The 27,367-nt window shown below is 57.3% G+C and overlaps 1 protein-coding gene across 1 annotated transcript; it reads right to left on the bottom strand.

The window, feature by feature from the left end:
* Positions 1 to 25,614, bottom strand: RIPK4 (receptor interacting serine/threonine kinase 4). The gene is made up of 8 exons (XM_081234643.1): positions 25,396 to 25,614; positions 16,124 to 16,415; positions 10,206 to 10,354; positions 8,580 to 8,629; positions 6,915 to 7,073; positions 5,835 to 5,938; positions 4,169 to 4,430; positions 1 to 2,443 (listed from the first exon to the last, which is right to left on the bottom strand). The coding sequence occupies exons 1-8, from the start codon at positions 25,584 to 25,586 to the stop codon at positions 1,284 to 1,286; spliced, it is 2,367 nt and encodes a 788-aa protein (XP_081090769.1). The 5' UTR covers positions 25,587 to 25,614; the 3' UTR covers positions 1 to 1,283.
* Between the last annotated feature and the right edge of the window lie 1,753 nt (positions 25,615 to 27,367).

Here is a 27,367-nt window from a genome sequence, read left to right as displayed (position 1 = left end):
TCGGAAGAGAACTTAGCTTTATTGACGTCAAACAGAAGTTTTTTCTTCCACGTGTTCTACATACAACAGTAGCACAACATATTAAAAGCACAAGGCATATTAAAACATAGCCAGTTCTAAGCAGTCCGGATATTTCCTGTCACAGAAAAGAAGTATCCTGCCCACAGATTCACATTAACATACATGGTACGTTAACATCAATCTCTGTTTCATACACCAGTCCAAAGGGCATGTTTGCATCCAGGGTCAGGTCCCGCAGCAAACTGACTCTAATAATAGTGTGGGGGGGCGGGCGCATGTGGGACACAGGTGACGACGAAAGAACGGGGTTTTTCCATCCAAGACCGTGAGGCTGTCTCCTGGAGCCGACTCGGGGGTCACACCCTAAAAGCTGAGGCCCCTGCACAGAGTAGCCGCTTGTAAAGCAGGTCAGAAACCCCCTTGGAGACCCTAAAACAGCATCACTCGGCACAAACCGCCACCCCGCCTAGACCGATGGCTGAAAAGAAAACGGTGAGGAAGGCGGTTCATCTAACCAGGTAACACGGTTCTGAGTCCGAAACCGGGGCTGCCAGTTAATTTTTCCTTTTAGACACTTGACTCTCAAGTTCAAACATTTCCTGCAACAAGAAATGAACTACGGCAGGTAGCACTCATGGCACAGGTGTGTGGCCACCCACGAGGACTGAGTGACGGACAACCTGGGTATGAAAGGGCCGGTGAGGTGACTGTTTTTGCTTTAAAGACCAACCCGCCAGTTCACACTCGTTGCGCAGAAAGCAGACTATCCAACGAGATGAAAGTTTTTAACAGACCTAAAGCGACAGCTGAACTGTTCATCTATTAAAGATATTCTTCCGTAGAACGAGAATTCCACGAAAGCCTTCTGGAACAGGCGTCTTTGCCTGCCGCTGCAAACGGAGAGAAAAGACGCAGCTCCTCCTGCCCACCCGCCTTCCCAGCGGCAGGTGGCTCCGCTCACGACGGGGGCGGGGCCTCACGGCCCTGTCACCGAGGGCCCGACGGCAGGAGCGAGGGGTACGACCAAACGCCTCCGACCCACTGTCCCTCCGACACTGGGCGCACCCGTGGGCAGTGGTCGCGCACGCTCTGATCAACCTCATCGGGAGGGTGGGCAGGTGATGCCCAAGCAGACACCGGCGCGAATCCCGAGTCAGCGGCCACCCGCCTCTCGACGGCACCCCGCAGGCCGCAGACGGGGCAAGCGGAGCACGGCGCAGGGACAGGAACCCCGCAGGGGCCCCGTCTCTGGGGGCGGCAGGCTAAGTCTTGCTTCGCCGGAGGAGCGTGGCAGAGGGGCCGGGGCCGCCCTGGAACTTGAGGCTCTGCAGGTTGACGTGGGCCCCGTGTCTGAGCAGCGTCTCCACCGTCTTGGCGTGCCGGCCCCGGGCGGCCAGGTGCAGCGCGCTGAGACCCTGCTCGTCAGACAGGTCACGCACGTCGGCGCTGACTAGCTCCGCCACCACCTCCGAGTGCCCGCCCGCGGCGGCCAGGTGCAGCGCCGTCTGGTGGCGGGGCCCCCGGGCCAGCACGTCGGCCCGCTCCTCCACCAGCAGCCTGACGGTCGCCAGGTGCCCGCCGCGGGCGGCCAGGTGCAGCGCGGTGCAGCCCTCGGCCGTCACGGCCTCCCTGCGGGCGCCCCGGTGCAGAAGCAGCCTGGCGGTGCTCGTGTGCCCCGTCTCCGCGGCCACGTGCAGGGGCGTCTGCGCCAGCAGGCCGCAGACGTTGACATCGGAGTGCAGGTCGATGAGGACGCGGGCCACGCGGTAGTGCCCGCGCTGGGCGGCCAGGTGCAGGGGCGTCCTCCCGTCCAGCGTCTGGGCGTCCACGCTCACCCCCGGCTGCTTGGCCAGCAGCTTGACGATGGGCAGGTGGCCCTGCCAGGCGGCATAGTGCAGTGGCACCCAGGCGTCCTTCCCCGGCAGGCCCGCGTCCACGCCACGGCGCAGCAGGATACGCACGATGCTCTCCTGGCCGTGCTGGCAGGCCACGTGCATGGGCGTCCGGCCCTCGCAGTCCGCCTCGTGCACGGAGGCGTTCTTCTCCAGCAGCAGCCGCGTGCTGCCCTCGTCCCCGTTCTGGGCCGCGAAGTGCAGGGCCGTCCACTGGTCCTCGTCCGCCGCGTTGACGCTGATCTTCCGCGCCAGCAGGAGCTCCACGACGCCCCGCACCCTCTTCTCCACGGCCACGTGGAGGGGGGTGGAGCCCTTCCTGTTGGTGAAATTGGGGTTGGCGTTGTTAAGCAGCAGCCACTTGACGCAGTCCTCCTGCCCAGCCTGCACGGCCAGGTGCAGCAGGCTGGCGCCACCGTCCAGGACCAGGTCGACGTCCTGGGGCTGCAGGATCTTCATCAACCTGCTGGTGTCCCCGTTCACGATGGCATCCACGAGCTTCTTCTTCTGGATGTCGCTGGCGCCGAGATCTGCGGGGAGAGCAGGTGCAGGGGTCACGTGGGGCTGCCTCCCCAGGCCCGGCCAGTGTTTTCTACGCGGCCCCCAACTCCCCGTGGCCTCCAGGCCGCTTTTTATCTGAAATCGCCTAAGTGCTGTGCTGTCCATGCGGGTTTAATTTAAGATCGAGTGGGGAGACCTCGGGCAGGGCAACGCATGTCTCCAAAGTGCTCTTCTGTCAACGTACAAAGTAAAAATCCTTCTACCCGTCCGGTAGGGTCGTGATTAGATAAGGGATGTAAACCTCAGGCCCCTGCTGGTGCTCAGAAATGGCAGCACAGACCAGGCAGCAGCCCCCAACCCACCACACAGCTGGCAGCTCCTGCCCCAGGCCACGCCTCCAGGGCCCACCACCTGCTCCCCGCCCAACCTCCAAAGGATGCCTCTCGTCTCAGCAATATCACGAAGGACGCTTTCTAGAATAATCCTTAAAGGACCGAGTCTCCCATTTTAGAAGGACTGTTATTCATGATGTGAAGGTTAGATTTAACATAAAAATCCTATTACACTGTCGGGTTCCGATTTAAATGAAACAAGACGCCTTCACGTGACACATTTTCAAGGGGCCCTGCGTAGGAGGAGGGGACGTGGGGTGTATCAAGAACACGGAATTAGCCGAGTGGGGACTTGGTGTTTGAACGCCGGCTTCTGAGACGGGCCAGTGATTGATGCTCTCCAAGCATGAAGACGTCGCTTAAGGGTATCAGGCCCCGAGAGAAAGTTCTACGTCTTTCTCCGTGGGAGACGGGCGCTTCTTTCTTTTCAGCCTCATCGCTGGCTGCTAACCTCCGGTCCAGCCAGGCCTTCCCCACCTCTGCGCCTCTGTAAGGAGCTTTCTCCACCCTAAGTGCCCCCCCTCATCCCAAATATTCTACTCTAAAAATTCCAGGAGGTCCACGGCATCTAGGAAAGGTCCTCATTCCGGGAGGAACTCCCCGATTCCCCAGGAAAAACAAGCCCCCCTTCCTCCTGGGGTCTGTACCCTTCCCACGCCCCTCTGGCCACCCCTGCGCTGTAGCCCCGAGCATGAGCATGCACGGAAAGGAAAGGAAAGGAAACCTCACACATCATCCTCACAGGCAGCAACGAGGGGGCTGTAGTGAGCACCAGCCACCCACCCGAGGGCCAGCACCCGGGACAGGGCAGGGGCAGGGGAAAGCACCTTCTAGACAGAAAACCCAAGGTATAGAAACAGGACCAGGGAGTTACAGCCTCCAAGGACAGCTCGCCCATCAACAGGCACGGCTATGGTAAATTGGGAGCCCACGAATAAGAAAGAATGGGGGTGTTTTCCCAGCACCGTCTGGGAAAGGGGGTACAGGGCTGACGTTACAAGAGAGAGGTCTCCAGGGAGAGGGGTTCCCTACATCCACTGGGCTCCCTGATGCAACCCGAGTTCAACCTGCAAACCGGAGGTCAGCCCCTGCAGGCCGTGTTGGCACGGGTGACACCCACCCGCACAGCCAGGGCCGTGACTCACCCCCCTTACATCTAAGTGACGCCTGCTCGGCCCACATGCGTCTCTGCATTTGCACTGACACCCAAACCCAATCAGTAAAGGGCTGCAGAAAACACAGGAGAGCTACCGTGAGCTCGGGAAGCCGGACGCCTGGTCCCTGTCAGTCGCTCACACTCTGCGCGGCCCCCCGGGCCCCCAGTTAAGCTCCTCATCTCCCAGGGCTGGGCCCTCCACTCACCGCCCGCTGAAGGCTCCCGCTCGAAGGACAAGGACAACGACCCTCTGGAGGAGAAGGCAGAATCCACCGAGGACACCCCTGAGAGCCTCTTGCCGCTGCCCGCCGACGGAAGTTTACACGTGGAGGAGCTGCGGCCGAGCTCTTCCGGGCCCTCGAGGGCCTGGGAGATGCCTGAGTCCAGCTGGGACAGCAGCTCGGAGAGGCTGTAGTCGTTGTCAAAGGTCGGGGCAGAGGCTCGCTTGAGCGGGGTGGCCACAGGCGCCTGCAGAGACAGCACACGGAGGGGATGAGGCTCCGTCCGTGACCTGACGGGGCGGGCGGAGGAGGTGGGGAACACGTGGGTCCCCCGTGAGCCATGCAGGGAATTTAACTCCTGTTACCATGGTTCTAGGGGGCCCAGAGACCCTGCGCTGGGTGCACCCGGCGGGAGGTCACGGTAGGAAAAGACGATGATGGGGACGGAACACCCGTCACCATTTTGGGCCCCATCTGTGCAGTGACGTGGCCCTGAGTTACCTGGACAAGATGTGAATAAGCTGCAGGAGGTGAAGCCTGTGTGCTGGCCGCGTCCACCCAGGACAGGTCAGCGCTGATACGAAACGGAGGAAGGAGATGGGCTGGGGTCCTAACAACCTGCCACCCTCCCCGGAGCTGTGCGAGTCTAGCTGGGGGGCCGCATGTGTACAAGGGTCGGGGCAGGGGCCGAGCTCCAGGGACAGCACGGCATTCCACGACAACTCATCCTAACGGGCCCTTCCGAGGGCACTCTCCTGCCCGGCCGCGAGAAAGGCAGAGTGTGGTGAGGGGTTAGGATCTGCAGGCGACTCGTGATTCTTCCCGGTTCCCGCCCACTTGTCCCCAAATCCTCCCTCTCCTCGGGAACTGGTGGCCTGGTGCACTGAGTCACACCCACACGCTGGGCCTTTCTTCCCCTTATGGGGGTGGTGGGGACCAGGTCACCTTCCCTGCCCCTTTGCCTTCTGACCTCATGCACACGCCCCTTCCTGCTCAGACAGCAGACGCACCATAAATGCTTACTTAGCTCCAGGCCTTAAAGCACAGCCTGGGATGATAACACCAGATAACACCCAATAAAGTTAGTTTAGCAGGCTCCACTTTACAAGTCTTATTACCTGAAAGGTATTTATTTAGTTAGCATAGTTAGAATTTATCACATCTTACCTAACCTGTGTGGCACTCATAAAACAAAACGTTTATAGGCAGTTAGAAAGTGGACAGATCCCCAACCTCGAGGTGCAAAAAGACCCCCAGACCCCCAGAGCCCAGACCCCCTCCGCAATCTGGCCTAGCAGGGGCCTTCAGCTCCCCTGGTTCAAAGAGCATCCAGCCGGCGGCTATTTAATGTCAAGCGTGGGCCCACTCTGCCCTTTCCTAACCACAGACAGGCGATGGGGACGGGTCACTGTCAGCCAGGAAATCAATCTGAGGCCAGCGCGCCATGGACCTGCCCCCTGCAGGCTTCCGAGGCCAGCTCACCAAGGCAGCAAGCTCGAGGCCGACCAGCTAGGGACAGGGGCAGGGGGACGGCCCAAGCCTCAGAACAGGAGGCGAGTGGTCCAGGCTGGCAGGGCATTTGCAGAAAAGAGAGACTCAACCCCCGAAGCCAAGTTAGGGGAAACCAGGCCCCCGGGAAGGTCCCCATTACCTCGGCCTCGGCCTCAGGTGGGTTTCTCACATCTGGGTCTTGAGTCGTCTCTTTCACCTCATCATCAGGTTTTTCACACAGGTCCTCGGTTTCAGAAGTGATTTCTTTTGGGGAGAAAACACAAAGGGGTATATCGCCTTGACACTGACTTACACAAATGCTCTACTTAAGTGTGTGACCTCAGGCTGGAACAGGAGAGGAAGCACCTGCAGCATCCAGTCTCTTGACCGGTCAGCACTGCGGCCTCCCAGGCTGCTGGCCCCCGGCCAAGCTCACGGCAACCCCGCAGGGGCCCCCATCAGCAACCACATGCAGGGTCTGGCGAGACTCCAAGCAGGAGTCACCGAGGCCCCGTTTCCCCAAGAAGCCAGACCCGCCAGAGCGCGTACCCCGACGGCCTGGCTGCCAGCTCCTGGCGAGAGGCTCCCACCTCATTCACGCTGGTTTCCCCATACTTTTTTTTTTTTGCGGTATGCGGGCCTCTCACTGCTGTGGCCTCTCCCGTTGCGGAGCACAGGCTCCGGACACGCAGGCTCAGCGGCCATGGCTCACGGGCCCAGCTGCTCCGCGGCATGTGGGATCTTCCCAGACCGGGGCACGAACCCCTGTCCCCTGCATCGGCAGGTGGACTCTCAACCACTGCACCACCAGGGAAGCCCTCCCCATACGTTTTAAACGTCGAGATCAATTTCAACTGCGTCAAGATCACTCTCCTAACCAAAGGACACAGTCATTTCCCAGGGACAAGGCCCCATGAGAAATGCAAAGAAAGCCGCAGGCCAGTGGTCACATCATCCCTAAAAGATGCATTGCTGCATCTGAACCTACAACACCGAGAGCAGGCCCCTGAGGGCAGCAGGTCCCAGCCGGGGGTGGACAGCTGGAGCTGACCACGTGGCTCCAGCCTCCCCGCCCCAGTCACAGGCAGGGGCCACAGGCGGGCACAGCCTGCGGGTGCCGGGCTCGCCCTGGTGCTCCTGTCCCTGGACGGCCTCCCCTGTCCCGGCCGTCGACTGTCACCTGGGACAGCGGCATGACCCTCAAGCAGCAACACTCCAGGAACCCTCTGGGGGCACTCACCTTGGAAGCTGGGCCGCTCCCGGGGGTCCCCGTGCCAGCACCTCTGCATGAGGTGCAGGAGGCTCTCGCAGGCACGAGGCCTGGGTCTGCAGACAGGCGGCAGCTCGGGGCGGTGGCCCTTCACCACTTTCACCATGATGTGCAGGATGTTTTTCTCATCTGCAAAGGGAAGGTGCACAAGTCAGGGCAGCTCCGTGGGGCTGAGGCAGGATTTCTTATCTTTGGGAGGAGTGACAACCGTGGGAAAGTTTGGGGCACGTCACCACCACCTGCCCAGGAGACACGGTATTTCCTTCTCAAAGCACTGAGCGTTCTTTAATCCTTAACCTTGCAGGGCACATCTGTCCTCTGTTTTCCAGGTTTTAGAAACTATCTGTGACCTAAATGGAATCACTGCCTTGTATTACAGAGATCTTTCTGGGCATCAAACTCAAAGGAAAACCAAGTTCAAAGGAGAAAAATATCGAACAAGATAGGTTCCAAAGGGGCCCATGCCCACCAAAGGGAAGAACACTGATAAATCATGGAGTCACACTGCCCAGCCCCAAGTGGCCCAGATTGGACGAAAAAGTCCTCCTGAATTTCTACCCCAAAGCGCAGGCCCCCGGCGGGCCAGGCAATGAGCCGGCCCGAGCGACAGTGCCACCTGGCCATGCTGAAAAGAATCCAGACCACGGACCTCCACTGAGGAGAAGATGGCAGGGAGACAGGGTAACAACGTACCAGACAAAACCCTGCAAAAGACCTGGGGGCCACATGCCGACTCTGATCTGCATTCTTAGATCTTTTTGGTCAGACCAGAAAACAGTGAGTAGCCCAGGTACTTGACTTTTCCAGTAAACCAAGTCAAGGTACTGAAACCTAGGGGCCGGAAATCAGCAGGGTGGGTGCCTGGCAGGGGGAGGAAACCCACAGCTCTCGGGCCAGGTGTGCTGACCCGGGGAGCATCCACCCAACGATTCTGGAGGCTGGTTGCCCCACAATGGGAATACACTTCACATGACCGAACTGTACACTTCAAAATGGTTCAGATGGTCATTTTTATGTGATGTGTGTTTTACAATCAAAAATTAGACAATTAAGAAAATATGTATCTGTAAATCACTACAACGGACAAACCTACAGAGACAGAACGTAGATTAGTGGTCATCAGGGGCTGGGGTTGGGGGAAGGGAGTGACTGCCTAACCAGTCCGGGGTTTCCTTTTGGGGTGATGGAATGTTCTAGAACCAGATGGTGGTGACGATTGTACACAGCACTGTGAATGCACTTAATGCCACAATGTACAGGTTAAATAGTTAAAATGATAAATTTTATGTTACGTGTATTATATCACACACACACACACAAATGAGTTAGTACCTAACAAGAGTCACTGAACAGACCCCATCAGATCCGTGCCTTTCCCTGTACGGGAGCTGCACGGCAGAGCGCCTTGTCGGCATATATGAAAGCCTGCAATGAGGTGGGCCGTGGGTCTCTGTGCGGACCTGCTAGGCAGGACAAGGCAGCCCCGCTCCCCACCAGACGGCCCACCAGCACCGCGGCCCAGAGCGGCCCCGACTGTGATTCGCAGGCACTTCTGACACAGAGGAAGGACCACAGAGCACGCCCTCCACTGCTCGGGGAGAGGCAGCCACATCACCCCTAGACATGTCCACTCACCTGCAAACGGTTTCTTCTGTGTGAGCACGCCCCAGAGCACGATGGCAAAGCTGGAAGGGAACAGGCACATCAGTGTCTGCGTGCCAGAGCCTCAAGTAAAGCCAGAGGCCCCAAACACAGCAACAAGCTTGAGGAAGACCACCCCAGAGTCTTTGAGAGACTCAGAGAGAGAGAGGGGACACCAAGGTATCTTTCATGCATTTTTTTTAAATGGGCAAATACTCTTATTGTGGAACAAGGCATGTGGAAAGCTCAAATGTCAGACAGCAGACAAAGCTCCATCAACTGAACTATCAGACCAAACAGCAGGAGGGGTTCCGGAAAGGACCGCCACCCTGTCCCTGGACCGTCAGCTCGTGGGGAGAACGGCAGAGTCTGCTTCTTCCACACCATCATCCTGCAGACACTGGGCCTCAAAATACCGACTACAGCTCTGGGCGTCTCGAGCCCACTGACGTCATCTGAGTGCGTGGAAAAGATGAGGGGGCACCAGCTGAACCTCCCAGAGCCCTTTGTGGTTGTTAGAAATGATATATACTTGTGTGTAATGTGTGTGTGTGTGTATGTGTGTGTTACCTTTATATAATTTATATATTAGTTATATATAGATGATTACTCTGGATATACCCCAAAAGAGCTCAATCTGGTAAAATTAAAAAAAAAAACAGAACCATAAGTCCAAGCACTGAGCTACCAGCCTGCACTGGGTTAAGAGCAGCTGTTTACTGAATCGCAGTAAGTCCCCATTGAAAATTAACTGAAATCTACAAGTTAAAAAGTTGAAACTCTCAACTCCGAAATAAACAGAGAATCTGATTCTCCCCAAACCCTACAGGCGGGTGCCCAGCTCCCTGTGCGCCACTCCCCGACAGACGTCCAGCTCAAAGCCCAGCAAAGCACATGCACGGGCGGCTACGGTCAAACCAGTCGGCCAGGACTCCAGGCGGTGGCCGTGACCCAAAGGTGGGGCTCAGGGTGACAGTCACCCCGTGTGAGCCAAGAACCACAAGGAGGGGCTTAAGTGCCCGCTGGCACCCGCCCTCTCGCCTTCCTTCTCCCAGAAGTCTGAGTGATTAAGACCTTTACCATATGGAAAAGGAAGGCGCCAAATGATTCACGATTGCTCTCTAGCACAGAAATCCCCGGTGCCAGTTTGGGAACAGCCTCTAGGGTGTCTGTGCTCCTGTCACACGTAAGTCACGTTAGGAAGTGTGACTTCCGGGCCACAGGGGACCGGATTCTGGAGCCTGAATCCACACGCAGACACACAGACCACTTGAAGCAGCAGGTTCTCTCAGCAGACAAGCTATAGAGCCCGTGTTTCCTACATCCTACAAACACCAAAGCTTTCATGGTGTGGGAGCTGCCCATCCAGTTGCATAACAGGCTCTAACTGACACCAACCACTAACGTTCTCCATCCTGGGCCAGCAGTGCTCACAGCAGAGGACTCCCTCTTGTAAGCAAGTCCTGGGGGAGCCCGTACCCTCTGCCTAAAAGCCCTTTCCTTTGGACTGAACCTCTTATCTGGTGGCACCGAGGAGCCCCCGGCAAAGCCCCCCTTCGGCGCACGAGGAATCCAGGTGCAGAGCCCCTGGCGGCCTGGGGCTGCGCGCCTGACACACACCTGTACACGTCGTGCTTGGTGTCGAAGAGCCGGCTCTTCTCCCGGATGCGCTCAGGAGGAAGGTAGGCGATGGTGCCGAAAAGGCCGTCCATGCTGAGGTCGTGCGAGTGGGACAGCCCGTTGCACTTGGCCAGCCCGAAGTCGGAGATCTGCAACGCAGGGGCGGGAAGGAGCTCGTCAAGCTTGGCTGGCAGCTTGCTGAGTGAGGCAGCCGGCGTTGCTGCTCTGGGACGTTTTATCAGCATGCCCTCCCCCAGGACCCTGGCAACGTCGGGGGACAGCGCAGGGGACAGCGCGGTGCCCCGCCCTGGCTGAGCAGCCGCGTTCAGGAATCAGCACCACGGTTCTCACATCACCTGCGCTCCCCGGCGCAGGCGGGAAGGCCCAGCCAGCCTGGGCAGAACCAAGCCTGAAACCATTAGGAGCTTGATGGACAGGAGAAAAGATTACACTTGAAGGAAGGAATTCACTGGGAGGAGGAAGGCAAGGGAGGGGGCACCCTCAGAGGCAAAGCAGTTATGCAATCGCACAGCTGGCCCTGCGGGCAAGCCGCAGCTGCTTCTTCAAATGGAAATGCGCCTTCAGAAGCCCTTTAAAGCGGGCAAAACACCCCCTGCCAACCTCGGCGGGGCCTCTGTCCTCCACCTGGGACGTTCTAGGAACAGACACCTGCTGGCTCCAAACACAGCGCCCAAACGACAGGTGTGACATACATCCCCTCTGCCGCAGGGCCCACCGGCCCAAGGGGCACCTGGACCCGGCAGCTCGGGCCCCATACACCTCTACCTCCGCGTCTCCTTAGGCCAAGGCGTCCTGAAGGCTCAGGGGAACCCACCAGGGGGAAGTCACTGCGGGGCGCCCGCCCTCCCCCCCGCAACCCGGGGTGTGAATCAGAGCCCTCAGAGGCGGTGAAACGCTGTGTGGGATTAGGCCACACTCTGGCATTAAGGGACTCAGGATCCACGTGGAAAACGGCCCCTTCATAAATTCTCCTCCGAGGCGCGTGGGTTTTTCTAAGCCTTCTAATTAACTCCGGGCTCCCCTCAAACATACCTCTGGAGTGATGGGAACTGCGGCTGAGCCAGGCCTTTAGTTCTGGGCTCACCTGCCCACAAGGTGAGCCAGGGGCCTGGCGTCATCACCGCTGAGCAGGGCGAGGTTAGGACTGGGGACTCGCTCCTTCAAGGGGTCTCTGACCACAACTGCGGGGGGGGGTGGGGGATGGGAAGAGAGCCTGCGACACTGGACCTGGCCCCCACTTCTGCAGTCAGGCTCTGCCCGGGGCGGGGCGTGGGTCCACGCGAGTGAGGCCGGCCTGGCCATTTCGGGGTCCCCAGCAGCGGTCCGTGCTCTGACCTCCAAGAAACTTTCCACTTGGGAAAGGGAAGTGCCAGCTCCCCAGAACGAACCCATCACCCCGACCCTGCAGCTCGGGACCGAGGACAGAGCAATGCAAGGTAACAGGTGGACGAGCGGGAAAGTTTCAGTACCAAACTCCCAGCAGCGTGGACGTGTCCGATTCAGGACTGAGGACGGACGGGGATGCAGGGATCCTGGCACCTGGTGCCCCACCCCCACGTTGGCAGCCTTTTCTTCTTATTTCTGCTGTTTTCAGGTACAGCCAGCTGCTTCAAGATACACACTTGAAGAAAAGAAAATAAGCCTAAATTCTACGTAAAAGCTCCGGCATCAAAAGGCAAACTCAGAAATGAGAATTCTCTGATGGCCACCGACCCTCCGGCCCACAGGATTTCTCCACCTGCCCTTTCTCACCTGTCCTGCCCAGGGAGGGCCTGCCTTGTCTGCCCCCGGGTTCCCAGACAGTGGGACAGTGTGGCAATCCCTGACAACAGCAAGCGCCCTATAATTTACAAACGAGCCCGCACTTAGCGTCCGCCTCGGTACTGCCCGGAGCCAGTGCTCACAGGGGCCCCCAAGACATGGCCCTGCCCCTGCCGGGCCCAGCTAACAGAGACTAACAAAGGGCCGGGTCAGGGCTGTGCCACCTTGGAGTGAGAGGCCATTCTGGACCACAGAGAACAGGACCCTGGGCATCCCTCTGAATATAGCCTGGTCTGGGCAAAGTGGGCCCCAAGTATAGCTTGAGATTTTTTTTTTTTTTTTTTTTTTTTGCGGTACGCGGGTCTCTCACTGTTGTGGCCTCTCCCGTTGCGGAGCACAGGCTCCAGACGCGCAGGCCCAGTGGCCATGGCTCACGGGCCCAGACACTCCGCGGCACGTGGGATCTTCCCGGACGGGGTCACGAACCCACGTCCCCTCCAAAGGCAGGCGGACCCTCAACCACTGCGCCACCAGAGAAGCCCTAGCTTGAGATTTTTAATCGAGTTATTCCATTATCAACTTGAAATGGGTTTACTACTGACACTAAAATTAATATTTTAGGAGTGATATTTAGCATACTTAATATTAGCCTCACATATTAATTTAATATTAAAATGTCTTGAATACACTTTCCAAAAACAGGTGGTTGCTGTGAAATTTTCAGTTCCAATCATCCTACGTATGGACAAACAATGTAGCCTCCAGGGACCAAGGGAAGGGGGTGGAGTGACAACTTAGGATCTTATTTCAAGATTCCAGATTAAAGTTGTATTGCTAAAAATAACCATCAACTAAAAACTGCCCAGAAATCCAGCAGCCGACTTAGAACCTCAGATGAGGCTCCCGCTGAGCTGTTCCTGAGGATGAAAGAAACGCATCCTGTGAATATATTTTCTGCTTGTTTGGGGCTGTGCACGGTGACTGTCCACCTGGGTAAGGAGTCACAGGGCTTCCCTGGTGGCGCAGTGGTTGGGAATCTGCCTGGCAACGCAGGGGACATGGGTTCGAGCCCTGGTCCAGGAAGATCCCACATGCCGCGGAGCTGCTAAGCCCGTGCGCCACAGCCACTGAGCCTGCGCTCTAGAGCCCACGTGCCGCAACTACTGATGCCCGCGCACCTAGAGCCCATGCTCTGCATCAAGAGAAGCCACCGCAATGAGAAGCCTGCGCACCGCAACGAAGAGTAGCACCCGCTCGCCGCAACTAGAGGAAGCCTGCGTGCAGGAGCAACGAAGACCCAATGCAGCCATAAATCAATCAATCAATATATTTATTTAAAAAAAAAAAAAGGAGTCACAGAAGTGCATTCCCGACCTTTGGGAAAGAGGGGCCGGTGGCCTGGCCACCTCCTCGGAGCTGCACTGTCCCCTCGCTTCCTGTCAGTGGAGACTGCTCCCAGCCACCCCAGGTCCTTATCAACAAGCCACTTGGTCCTTTAAGAAATGTTCACCCACTTCCTAAAACTGCCACGAAGTGCCAGGCCTGCCAAGCCAGGGGTTGACAAGCAGAGGAGGAAGAAAGCGCTCAAAGCAAGGAGCCCCAGGAGCCAACGCAGAAACGACCACAAGGACATCAGCCCCGGGTGCCGGCGAGCGGCAGTCAGTGCCCTACTGGGCGGGCGTTAGGTCCTACTGTGTACCCAGCACCGGGGACCATCCCGGGATGAAGGTCAACATCCTGGCGTGGACAGGACAGGAGGAGACTATGTACTGGCCACTCCCAGCACCCAGAGCACCAGCCCACAGGCCAGGCGAGGAGCCCCCCAGCAGCAGGGCCACCACCCCACCTGCCGGGGACAGAGCACGCGAGGGCCGTGCTGCCAAGGAGGACGTCACCGTGGTCCTCAAAGGGCGGGCCTCCTGCCCCAAACATCCCACATGGCTGTCAGGAGAGCGGCCCGGACGGTGGGAAGGGAGTGAGCTGAGATACAGGTCCAGTTGGGCCAACTGCACTCCGTGACTCTGAAAAGACCGCTCAAAGGGATGGGGTGCAATCAGCGGGGTCTCCTTAAGAAAGGCACGTGCTATTACAATGGCATCTCAGCATCCTTAAAGACAAGTGGAAGGCCCTCCCACACCCTGTACCCTAATCCAACTATGCCTCCTGCTTCCCCTGCACCTAAAAACCCAGAACTTGCCGTGACTTTCCTTGGGTTGCTTCCTCCTCCTAAAGGTCCTTCTGCAGGTGCCCCCACTCCTGACTGGTCCTCTCCGAAGACCAGTCCCATCCAGTGACACCCTCACCCGAGCTGGAGTTCCAGTGACTCCTCTCCCACTGCACCCCCAGGAGCCGTCTGGACACCTGCCGCCCGCTACCCCCTCTGCCCTCGTGCGCCACCGCGTGCCACCCGTGATGTCTATGCGCATCTCATGTACGGCAGTGGGTCGGGTGGGAGACCAAGGGCTCCAGGGCCGCAGAGCCTGGTTCTAACCACTGCTCAACCACATACAGCTGGACAACACGGACCCTCGATCTAAACCCTCTGAGCCTCGGCTTAGCAGGAGCCACCGTCCACTCGGAACCTCCCCTGGCAGACGGGGCAGCTCCCAGAGACAGGGCCTCTGCACACAGTGGGGACCCATCCTCACCTCCCCTTGCTTGTGCTCATTCAAGTTTGAGATCAAAGGTTTCGCTCGGACTTGGAGCCCATGGACCCCACTCCCCTCGTCACAACTCTGCGATGCTGGTCGGGGGCAGAGTCCATGTGTGAAGCCAGCACCCCAACCAGAAGGAAACAGGACCGCAGGGATGCTAGAACTCAGGGAGGCTGGGAACCACCCACTTGTTGTCTGTTCCCTCAACTCCCCGCTTCACTTTAGCGGGAGGGTACTTCCAGCTTCTGATAAAATCTTGTTCTCGAAGGACACTGCCTTAAGGACACCTTGTCGTTAAGTGTCCGACGTGGAAACTGATTCCCCCACTGGCCACAGGCTGGCTCAGCCGGAGTGCTGTGCCTGCCGCAGAGTCGGGGTGCAGTGGGGTGGCTGTGTGCCTACCCCCGGGCCCAGCCCTCCTTCCACGGCGCCGAGGAGCCAGAGGCGACCCCGGCCATGGCGTGGGGCCCTTCCTGACCCGCTCTCCTGAGGGACAGGGTGACCTCGGCAGGTGGGCAAGCCTAGAACCCATGTCACTGAGTGGGAAAGCCACGGCTAGTGCCACCCATGGTCGACACGATGGCCCTCCAAGGGAGAGACGTCTTCAAAGAAACACAAACCTACCACACTAACAAGGGCCAATTCCAAGGGGACGGCACCTGATTTTAGTTATATTATCCCTCGTGCTTTTCTGCTTTATAAACTTATCAAAAAAAAAAAGATCAGGGCTTCCCTGGTGGCGCAGTGGTTGAGAGTCCGCCTGCCGATGCAGGGGATGTGGGTTCGTGCCCCGGTCTGGGAAGATCCCACATGCCGCAGAGCGGCTGGGCCCGTGAGCCATGGCCGCTGAGCCTGCACGTCTGGAGCCTGTGCTCCGCAGCGGGAGAGGCCACAGCAGTGAGAGGCCCATGTACCGCAAAAAAAAAAAAAAAAAAAAATATATATATATATATATATATATATCAGAACACACAGGCCTTAAAGGAAGAGAACAGAATGAGTCCCTCCAGGGCCCCTCTCCACAACACGCCGCAGTCCCCATTTCCGAGCACCCCGAGACTCCCATCACCCTGAGTCCGGGAACCACCAAGGGGAAACAGGCTGACCCAGCCCCACACGGAGACGGCCGAGCCGAGGTCTGCTTTCCAATCTGATCTTGTAAGATGGCCAATAAGACCGGAATCCACAAATCCACAGTCTCTTTTTCCAGGGTGCCCAGAACCTAGAGGCCTGATCCAGGATTTGGGGGAGTGACCCTCGTTCACAAGAATCCATTTTCCAGTTACACATCTGTGGCATTTACACCAGCCACACATGGCAAGACTGGGGATCCTGACGCTGAGAGAGGCCTCTGCTTTGAGTTCTTTCCCGCAAGCGAACCACCTCCTCTTCGGCCCTCTCGCTGGCCCTGAGGTTCCAGCCCCGTGGCCCCCCACCCAGGGCATCCATCACTCCGGCCACCTGGTCCCCTCAAGTCCTTACCTTGACGTGGTAGTGGGCGTCCAGCAGGATGTTGGCGGGCTTGAGGTCCAGGTGGAGGAGAGGTGGGGCCATGCAGTGCAGGAAGTTCATGCCCACAGCCGTCTCGTGGATGATGCGGAAGCGCAGGTCCCAGGGCAGCGGCTCGGAGGCCAGCAGCTTCTCCAGGGAGCCTGTCTCCATGTACTCCATGACCAGGCCCACGGGCTCCTGGCAGATGCCGTACACGGGCAGGATGTAACGGAACTTGGCCATCTCCATCTTCTTGGCTTCTTCCAAAAGTTCCATGCGCTCCCTGGAAAAGTTCAAAGACGTGAGGAATGTGTGCACAGCGGTCACCTGGCCACAGGCACAGGCACTGTGTCCAGGAGATAAGCAGCTCCACACGGCTGAGAAAATTACTAAAATGCACGTACACATGTGCACAAGTGCACGTATGTGCGTGAGCGCGCACACACACACACACAGAGCTCACTTTAATGTCCCATAATTAAATTCTAGGCCTTCCCATGTCTTCAGTCCATGGTTATTCAAACGCATCTCCGCGTCGTGGGGTTGTTGTAAGCGGGAAGGAGAGAGACTGCAATCATCATCTGAAAACCCTCAGGGAGCACTGAGCCAGTGCAGGCTCTGAGCTTCAGATGGGGAGGCCGACACTGACAATCCCTTCTCTCGGGGTGACGGAAGGGACGTTTAGGTTTGACCAGAAGCTTTAACGAATCATCCATCCAAAGAGCCCGGCCCCCTTCTTTGCGGAGCCCATCGCTCTAGCTGGCCCCATCATTACTGAACCCCAACCCCACGCTGAAATTAACGGAGCACTGGTCTAAAGCAGGGTCTGCGGACCGCTGCCCAAGAGCCACCTTCTTTTTAAAACCATTATTTAAGCTGTAGTAAAATGTACGTAACGTACTATCTATCGCCGTAACCATTCACAAGTGTGCAATTCACGGGCATCATACCCATTCACGACGTTGTGCAACCAACACCACGCACTCCACCCAAAACTTCGCCGTCGTCCCAACAAAATCTCTGTACCCCCTCCACAGGAACGCCTCCTTCCAGGCCCCGCTCCCAACCTCTCCTCCACTTTCCGTCTATCAATGTGCCTGCTCTAGGGATCTCACATACGTGGAATCATGTAACATCCGTCCTTTAGTAACTGGCTTATTTCACTCATCACATGTTGTCCAGGTCCATCCACGCTGTAGCACAAACCAGAACGTCACTCCTCTTATGGCGGAACATTATTCCATTGTATGAACGTACTGCACTGTGCTTATCCGCTCCTCTGTGGATGGACAAGACACTTGGGTCGTTTTCACCTTCCGGTTCCTGTAACTAATGTTGTACATCGATACACACAGGTGTTCAAGTCCCTGCTTTCAACTCTTTTGGATACGTGCCGAGGCGGAGAGTTGCCTGGTCACGTGGTACTTCAGTGTTTAACCTTTTGAGCAACTGCCAAACTGCTGTCCACAGCCAGCCCCTGTTTTGTAAAGAAACTGACTGGATGGCAGTCTCACCCATCCACGTCCGGCGGGGCGGAGGCTGTCTCCGCACTCGCGGCAGAGATGCGTAGCTGCAACGCAGACCCCGTGGCCTGCGGAGCCTGAAAGGTCTGCTCTCTGTCCTTCACAGAAAGTCTGCCAACCTCTGGTCTAAGGTCACTTCCTGGTGCAGCCTTTACAGACTAGCATCCAGGGCCTTGGTCGGTGTCAGCGTGATGGGTCAAAGTCTCAGAGTGCGTTCAGGAGAAGAGGCCAAATCCCACAAGGACAGGGTCTGGCCTGTTCTCAAACACGGCCACCATAGAAAGCACCGGGGGAGCTGGCTGAAACACAGACTCCCGGGCTACGCTCCTGGAGAATGAGCTCTGGGTGGGTGCCAGGAACCTGCTTTCTAGGAAGCTCCTAAAGGAAGAGTCTAGAACCACACAGCCTATGGGAGCTGGGAACTGAGGCAGGAAGCAGCCGGGGCGGCCTCAGGGACCTCCGACCCCCCGCCCGAGAATGCAGATTCCCACACAAGCCCCCGGGCCCATGACCCAGGACGGCTCCGTTCCCACCACGGGGGCTCTTCCGGAGCTTGGGTGCACCTGCCCGCCCCACTGCGCCTGCGCCTGCTTCCCAGCCTGCTGGAGAGTCAGAAACTACCACGGAAATGAGGCTGTTTCTTACTGATCTGACCTCCTCTCTGAGACCGCAGCTCACTCCCAGGCCTCCTTTACAGGTACAAAAACACTTCCCAGGGAGGAGGCCACCTGCAAGGAGAAACCACGCCGCACTGTTTACCAAGGTCTGCGGCACCCAGCTCTGCCTGCGGTGGGCTCAGCTGGACAGGAACACAGCGCCCCTGCCCGCCCGTCCAGCCCCTGCATATGGGAGAGGAGTTCCCCCCCGCCACCGCCCTCCCCTAGGTGAGCACTGGCCAAGGCGGGTGTCTCAGGGAGAGGATCCCTGGGCGCAGACCAGTGGTTCTCCCCTGGGGGCGACTTTGCCTCCGGGGGACATCGGGCACCGCCGCTGGCATCCAGCGGATAGGGGCCAGGAGCGCCACCCTGCACCTTGCAGCGCACAGGACGGCCCCCCGGGCAAAGACTTACCCAGCCCCAAAGGCCAAGAGTTAAGCCTAACCACCACTGGAACAGAGCTCACGCATTTTCAGCCAAATTTAAAAGAAACCACTAAAGGGATTTCCCTGGCGGTCCAGTGGTTAAGACTCTGCACTTCCACTGCAGGGGGTGCCGGTTCGATTCCTGCTTGAGGAGCTAGGATCCCTCATGCCCATGCCGTGCGGCCAAAAAAAATTTTTTTTAATAAACCACTACAGTCTGGAATCACCCACCTAAGTACTCCCAGCAGTTACTTTAATTTGAATCTGCATCCAATTAAAATTCATTTATTAACAAGTATTTACTGAGCATCCTCTACCTGTTAGAACTGAGGACAAAAGAGACCCCTTCCCTGCGCCTTCAGGGTATTTACCTTCTAGGGGAGAAGGTGGAAAATCACCCCTAAAAAAAGAAGTGTAGTTGAAGATCCAAGTTCTTTGAAGGGGAAGTACAGGGACCGGGGGATGTTTAATAAAGGGGGTCCCTAACCCAGGTGGGCAGAGGGCAGCAGCTTGGGCTCGTAAGGTCCCAGCCCCATTCCTGCACCGGAGCCCCAGGCTGGAAGCAGAGGGGCAGAGTGGCCACGAGGCACTCAGGTGGTCACCGGGGCCCTGGCCGCCATCAGTGCAGAGGGAGGAAGCTGGTGGACGCAGGGCCCACTTTCGAGGGAGAATCATTAAGGCCTGGTGACTGACTGGACGTGGAGAAGAGGGAGGTAGCAAGGATGACCCTAGATGTCACTGGGGATCACTGGGCGGCTCCCCAGTTACGGAATCCGCAGGAGCGGGGCAGGCAGGGGGCAAGGGGGTCAAGACTTTGGTTCTGAACAGGCTCAAGGAGCAAAAGAACCCCCCTGGCCTCAGGAAGGAGTGCGACAGGTATCAGGAGTGAATCATGACATGACTGTAGAACAACACTGAGCTTAGCGTGACGTGCTCTCTTAGCGCTCTGGTCAAAGAGCCAACGAATGGAAAACACGAGGCCCACAAGAGCCCCCGTGGGGGTCCCCGGGCCGGGCTGAAGAGGGGGTGCAGGTGCCTGGCCCAGGCCAGCCAGCGCCGGTGCAGCCACAGTGCTTGCTGGGTGCCAGGGTGACATGCAGGCAGACCCCGGCGCTGTGCCCAGTCCCGAGGGACATCTGAAAGAGGAAAGGGCTGCATCAAGCAACATTTCAAATAAGGGCGGTCATTTAAGGAGAGAAAATGGCACCCTCGGGCCCATCTCCTTTCTCCTCCCCGGGGAAGACCTCACGTCACCTACACTAACCAGTTCAACTACACTCCTAACACTCTCTCCCGCGCGGTCGCGGTGGGGATCAGTACCGCTGCCGCTCTGTTTCCTATTTTAAGAATCAGTTTTGCAACCTGTCTGGTCCCACTGCCTTTATTCTCTTTCAAAGTGGCCACTGTGCCACCGCTCCCCACCAGCGTGAGTCCAGCACACTGCACCCACGTGGCCCTGGCACGGGCCCGGCCGCAGGATGGACAGGGACCCGCTTCCGCCGGGAGACCAAGGGAGGATCCCTCCAGGCCCGCAGGCTTCCAGGCACTAGGGGTTCCAGAGTTACAGGCCGGCCACTCACAAGGATGGCTTTTTTCCGCTTTCAGCAGACATTCTGAGATGCAGCCAGACCGACAGCTGAGGAGGATGTCGACGATGACACTGAAGCTGCAGGTCTTGTTAAGTGAGGCTCCATTCGCCCAAAGGGCTACATACATACATACATACATACGTCAGAGCCAGGTGACTTCTGCCGGCTGAGCTCACTAGACTCAGAAGAGCGGCTGGCGGGAGAGCCCCGCCCCAGTGCACCCAGGTCAGCAGGTTCGCGGCTCTCTCCCCTGCCCCGGGCCCTCCCCACCGCACTGAGAACCACTGCAGCTGTCTGCTCCAGAAAGCTGGCCACAGCCGGAATGTGCTCAGACAGCCCTCACCCTTTCCGGAAGCAACACCAGGCAGCTCAGTCCCGCAGACCACACATCCCAGGACAGCTCGTGGAGGAAGGCCAGCTCTCCTGGAAGATAAGGCCTTGTTTCCAGGACAAATCACCTTCTCCGTGACGGCTCAATCAGAAATGCCTAAGGGCCGAGGACCCCGCCGTGGCTGCACCCCTGGGGCGAGGAAGGAGGTCCCAGGATCACCCAGCAGGGGGTTCCAGGGGACCCCCCCCAGGGAGCCCCTCACTCAGGCCTGGGGAGTGGGTTGGCTGGGCCCCCTAACCGCCCTCTTTGGTCGCGTTCAGAAGGGTCGGCACAAAAAACGTTCATCCCGTTTACATTCTAGTAACCACTGAGCCGAAATCCAAGCCACCCCATCCTCTAGGTCTTTCTTCAGCTGCCCCCAGGATACCCCCCAGTACCCACTCCCCCCAACTCCACAGCTGGCAGCATCAGCAATCCATAAGCCTGGGCTGGGCCCTCTCCGGGCACTGCTGGAGGAGACGGGAAAGTGCTTCTCACCCAGAATGAAGCCACCACTGTGTCAATTATTTTTTTAAATATATTTTCCTCGAAGCAGTGTTTCCAGTTTATGCCGACGACAGCACAAAGGAACTGGAGATGGATTACTGTGATGACTGTTATCACTTTAGCACCTGAGAGATTTTCAAGCCAGTCCCAGAGCCCAGGTGCAGGAGGGGGGCCGGGGGCCTTCAGGAGCCCAGCCTCCTCACGGCCACACCATCAGCATCAAATCCCACTCTACCCAGTGACGAGCGAGCAACGTTCCAGGCCACCCGAGTCCACGGACATCAGTCTTCATCCATACAACCTAAGAATGGTGACATGCTAAAAGTGTGTCTACAATTAGGCACAATTCAGTAGGGCTGGCGTCATATTTCTCCTCTGAAATCATTCCCATCACAGCTCCTTTCCCCCATTTGGGGAAGGGTTGCTAATTCCGTTTCCCAGCAGGAATGGGGAGATCACCCCTGCCCCACCCCTCTTGGTCTGAGATGGAAAATCTAGGCATTAACGGGACCAAGTCGGGGCAAAATTTGTTAAAGATACTTTCTCAACAGCACTTACATCCATTCAATTTTTCTTCCCAATTGAGGCTGGCCAAAGCATAGTTCCCCCAACCCAGGGAGGGCAGCGGGGTAGGGAGAGATATGAGAAATCTCATCAAACTGATTATTTCTAACGGACACTTTCTGGAGAAGCGGTGGGGTTCTCCTCCAGGCTCAGTCATTCCAAAGACATCCAGCGGGCGAGAGAAGCTTTCTGGAGGCATGTACCTTGGAAGGGGGAGAAAACGGGCCCTGGGACGGGCCTGCTGAAAGAGGAGTAGCAGGAAACTACGGGAAGAGGGAAAAGGGTCGGGGTATAGGGAAGGGCGCCCGGTAACAAAGTGCTCCTCAGAGGGAGAAACCTGGGACCCACTTGTGGGAAAAGGCGGCAGGAAAAATGGTTTAATCATCTGTTACTGATGCCTCCCAGCCAGGCCTTCTCACTGCACACCAATCCATTTATGTTCCCAGGGAGCCTGCGAGGGGTTCCCACACTGCTATTTTTAAAACTGACAAGAACCGGGCTTGTCCAATTGTCAGCTCTGTGCTTACAAACCCGGGGTTTGCTCGGGCTCGCCCTGACGAGCCGCGGCCGATCTCCAGCAGCTGCCGGCGCTCAGTTATCCTGGGATTCCTCTTAGCCAGGGGCTGGGGGCCGGAGGAACGGGCCTCCAAGGCTTAGTTCTCACCTAAATGGGAATGTCCCCCCCCAACTAGACTCCGGCCGAGCCCTCATGATCCCCTAATCAGGGTCAACCAGGGTGGCTACACGTCTCCCCAAAGCTCCCAGATATGCCTGTAAGGAGAGGGAGTGCAGATCAATGGGGTATCACTTGGGAACTCCCCGGGGGTGCCCCTTGGAAGCCCCTTGGCAGGTGTCTCTCTGCTCTCTGGGAACTTGAAGGGGTGTCTGGGATCGGGCAGCCCCTGACCTTCCCCACCCAGAAGTACCTGCTCACATGGCCTGGGGCAGCCTGCTGCTCCAAGGGCCCAGGGTGCATGCTGGGGATCAGGCCCTGCTGTGGTCAAGGGGTGGCATGAAGACTGGGGCCAGGAGCCCCCAGCCTGCCTGGAGGGAGAAGCAGGCGATGAAAAGGACTCACACCTGTACCGGCGGTGGGTCCCTATGTAACCAGTGCAGGAGGCCCCGGGAAAGAAAAGGTCAGGCCCTCATGGCAGGGGTGAGAGGCGCCACCCTTCAAACAGGTGAGACAAGGCTTAGCCGGGAGGGGTACGGAGCTGAGGGCTGCACCAAGGAACCCCAGTAAAATCTTATTCCCCACTCCAGGGAACACCTTGCAGATAGAAGGGTCAAGATGGGAGGCAGCTCATCAGAAGAGCACCGAGGCCAACCTGCCAAAAGCTGGCAGGACGGGGAGCACAGCGGCCATTTCCAGGTCTAGAGGCAACCCCGCCACGCAAGCAGCTGCTCCTGCACCACAGCGGACGTGACACAAGCGCCTAATGGGAATCTCAAGCCAGAGAGAGTCAATAATGAACCCAGAAGACTCTTCTTTACAAGGAGCGGGGGTTTGACCACCGTCTCAGAGAGCCCAGCTCCTGCCGCTAACGCAGAAGGCCAGCCTGCCCCACCCAGCCTGGCAAAGTGCAAGAGGTGAATCTCTTCCTGTTGGGCAATGCTGACCTCTACCCAGCTGTCCAGTACATGCCACCACCTGCCTATTTGGGGCAGGGCAGGAAAGCCTTCCAGGTAAAGGACAAAAAACTTTGCAACCAGGCAATGCAAGATCCTAAGTGGCCCGCCTCACGTGGAGAAACCCCACCTCCAACTGGGCCACCCAAGAAACAAGGGCCTGGTCGCTGGAAATAACAGATCCTGAGGGTGCAGGCTGCTGAGTCAGCCTGGGGACGTGCTTGTTTACTAGGCTCTTCCAATACAAGACGCTGGTGCTAAAACCTGCGGCTGATGAAGAAAACTCGGCCAGACTCCAGCAGGCAAATAAACGTCCCGGAGAGCGTAAAAATATCCACACACCGGCAAGAGTCGTGCCTTTCAGGCTCTAACTAGTGACTGGCATTCAAAGAGGTTTGGATTTCATCAAAATAGCCACGGCGCCCCTCCCGGCCTGAGAAGTTCCTGGGATCCGAGGGAGGCACAGCTTCACAAGCGGTTTCCCCTTTGCGTTGGTGGTATTTGCGTGACACTCGTCACCACTCTGCTGAAGTTTCCAAGAGACACTGTGCTTGAGGCTTAGAGCAAAAAGCCACCAATAGTTCTGCTGTATAACCTCCCAGGCCAGGAGGAAAACACAAAGCCACTAAGTGCGCGGGGGCTTCCTCCTCTCCGGGACCTGAGGGGGCACACGCTGCAATCCTCTGTGCACCTTAGTCCAGGGACACGCACACAGCCACCCCGGAGATGAGCATCACCACCATTCTGGGGGTGAAAAGCTGGAGTTTGGAGGCCCCAGCACTCAGGAAGCCGAGGATTAGAAACCAGGTCTCTGAGACAGGAAAGGAGCTGCTTTTCTGAGTCTGTGTGTGTTCGGGGCTGACTGTACAGGGGGCTCTCCACCAGAACACAAACACCACACACCTTCCACGTAGAACGCAAACTTCACCAAAGGATAGGTAATTTAAATGCGCGCAACCGAAGCTTATAAATTATTAAAACGCAACTGTAAATAGTGAACACCCCTCACCCAAAAAGAGCTACTTCTCAAGACCCTCCTCCCACCCCACCCCTTAAATTATATACACAGACCACAATCCACCGACCGAATTCAACTGGGGCAGCTCCGGTCCTTTCCAACTGTCTTCTTTAACTTGAGCACCTCTGTTAGCGAGGGACAGGCAGGTGGCCTCCCAGTTTTGGGATGGGGAAACTGGGGTCCAGGAGGGCACTGTGGTCCAGCCATAAGTGCAAGGCCGCTCCGCAGAGGCTCGGCCTCGAAATTAAGTCAGCTAAAACGAGAGGGTACGGCCAGAGAGCGCTGAATGTTGGAACCTGGCCCCCCGGGCCGCATGCCGGACCCCACGGCCAGGCCCAAGTCCGGTAAGGCCGACGCTCAAGTGCCCGGGCGCCGAGGAAGCCTGGCCAAGCCAAGCCAGGGCTTCCGACCGAAATAATTACCGTCTTACACCAATTTGCGCTCCAAAGTAAATTACTAAGTAAGTCGAACGGAGTCTAACTCACTCACAAAACCCAGATCCCCACACGGCACTTTTTCTAAGCCGGGCGCAAACCGCAGCGCCCGGGTGGGTCCTGGGCGGGCCGGACGCGCCTCCGAGGGGCGCGGGTCCAAGGCGCAAGGTGAGCCCGCGACCCTGAAAATCCGGGGCTCACCGGAAGCCAGGTAACAATGCCGGGCGCTGAACACCGTCTCAGGCAAACGCGGCTTCCCGAGGCTCCCCGTAGGAGCCGCAGCCCGGGGCACCGGCGTGAGCAGTTAGACCCGGTGCTCGCCAAACCACCCCAACGTCCCTCCGGCCGAGCAAAAGGCGCGGACCCCGCCGGGGGCTCACGGTCTCGCCCGGCGCTTCCTTCCGAGGCTGCTCCCGAGGCGACTCAGGTGGAGAGAAGGGGAACGCCCGGAATCCAAGCACCCCGGCCCCGGCCGGCCGCCGCGCGCCGCTGTGAGGCCGGGCCCCGCCGCCCGCCCCAGCGCCGCCGCCCCCACCCGGGCCGCTGACCTGTCGTCGACGTGAAGGCTCGGCGAGCACTTGATGGCGAGCCACGTCTTCCAGTGGACGTGGCGCACCTTGTACACCTGCCCGAAGCCGCCCGAGCCGACCTTCTCCCAGCCCGCGAACTCGCCCGCGTCGAACGTGCGCAGCAGCCCCAGGGCCCATGGGCTCCGGCTCTCGCCCTCCATGGCGCGCATCTAGCCGCCGCTCCGCGCCGCCGCGGCAGCCCAGGTGCCCAGGTGCACGCCCCGCCCACTGACGTCACGTCCGCAACGCGCCCCGCCCCCCGGGCCGGGTCGCGGCAAAACGACCCAAGGACCGGTGAGGAACCAGCGCTGCCTCCCCGTGTGCTCTGCGCGAGAAGGCCCGGGCGCCGCGGGCGGCTGTTGACCTGCGTGTGCGCGTGTGTGTGTTTAGATGATTGTATAGTCATATGCAGTCGTAAAAAATAATTCACTCTGCCACATGTTTCCCCAGTGCTATCACTTTGCAAAACTTTGCAAAAAAAGAAAAAAGTAGATACTTTGATACAATCCACCGGTCTTATTCAGATTTCCCCAATGTTATTTGTCTTTGTCAGTGAGTAAGAAGTTCTATACAATGCGATCACCTGTGTAGGTTCGTGTATCTGTCACTACAGTCAGTTTGTGGGACATTACATCACGTGAGAACCCCGCCCGTGGCCCTTTTATAACTGAACTCCCAAGCCCCGTCCGCCACTAATCTTTCTTCTATTTCTAAAATTGTGTTATTTCAAAATACATTATGTTTGCGCACAGGAATCGCATAGCGTGGGAGATTTTGGAATCGGCATTTTGCACTCAGCATAATTTCCTGGAGATCCACCTTTCGCTTTTTTACACCGAAGTTTCCACTTTTCTTTTTTTTTCCAGTTACCCAGACAGCAAATCTAAAGTGCATTCCAAAGACAGCAGGGGTTCCTGTTCTTTCCTAGGGTAGGGCTTCTTTTTACTTGTAGAACAGACCACTTGAGAAGATGTTTTTCCACCTTTGGGAGGAAAAAAAATTTTTCCAGCCTGAATGCAACCTGCTCTTGCAAAGATAACTGGGTCAGAGGTCGGGAAGTGTAATTGCGAATTTCTACGCCTAAAAAAACACTCATCGGTGTAGACTGTGCAGTGAAGGAAGATTTATTTTTGGCCAAATGACATGAATAATGGGGGCAGGATGGGGGAGATGAGAGGGAGCATTTTAATGATATCAACTGTATTTTTATGTCAGTCACGCAAAAGGAGAGGTTGATCTTAGCCAGCACATAGAAGCCTCAGACTCAGCTTCTACAGACCTTACCTTCCCCTGGGCACATAATCTAATTTTACAGCTAGTAACTGAACCCATTCTCTCCCGGGGCTTCTCTTCCGCGGGGGGTGTTCACACATTGGAACAGGACAGTGCTTGTTCCAGGGCCTTAGGAAGATCAGGCAGCCACATCCTTTTCCATACGATGTTGAAATCACAATTGGTCTCCTTGAGACTGGAGTGGCAAATGGTTATCTCAAGCTTGTTTGTGGCAAATGTAACTAACATTTAAACTAACATTTTAAAAATAATCGGATTTAAAATATATAAAGATACCTTGAAATATATAAACATGGTCATTATTTTGGTGGGGAAAAAAACCAAACTGAGTAGAAAATGAGTCGTCGGTGCTGCTTGTGGCACCTTTCTCTAGACTTCCTATCACATCCAGAGTCTCATCTACAGGAAGTTCAGCGGCATCGGTGACTAACAGTCCACACCAGTCTAGTAGTAAGACACACCGATTTCACTTCTTTAATCACCTGCTTGCTCCACTCGACACATATTTACAGACTAGCTGCAGCAGGCTCAGCATTGGGCTCCTGGGCCAGCCCCCAGCTGCAGGAGGATGGGTGGGCCCAAAGTGGGGTGGACTGGCCTGGCTGCTCCTCTAACTTCATTAGCGTCCTCATACCGGCCACTCAACCCACTCTGAGGG

The sequence above is a fragment of the Mesoplodon bidens genome (assembly GCF_964165515.1).
Source record: "Mesoplodon bidens genome assembly, chromosome: 5".
NCBI lineage: Eukaryota > Metazoa > Chordata > Mammalia > Artiodactyla > Ziphiidae > Mesoplodon > Mesoplodon bidens.
Note: the sequence above shows the minus strand (reverse complement) of the source record. Positions and strands in the feature narration are given on the sequence as shown.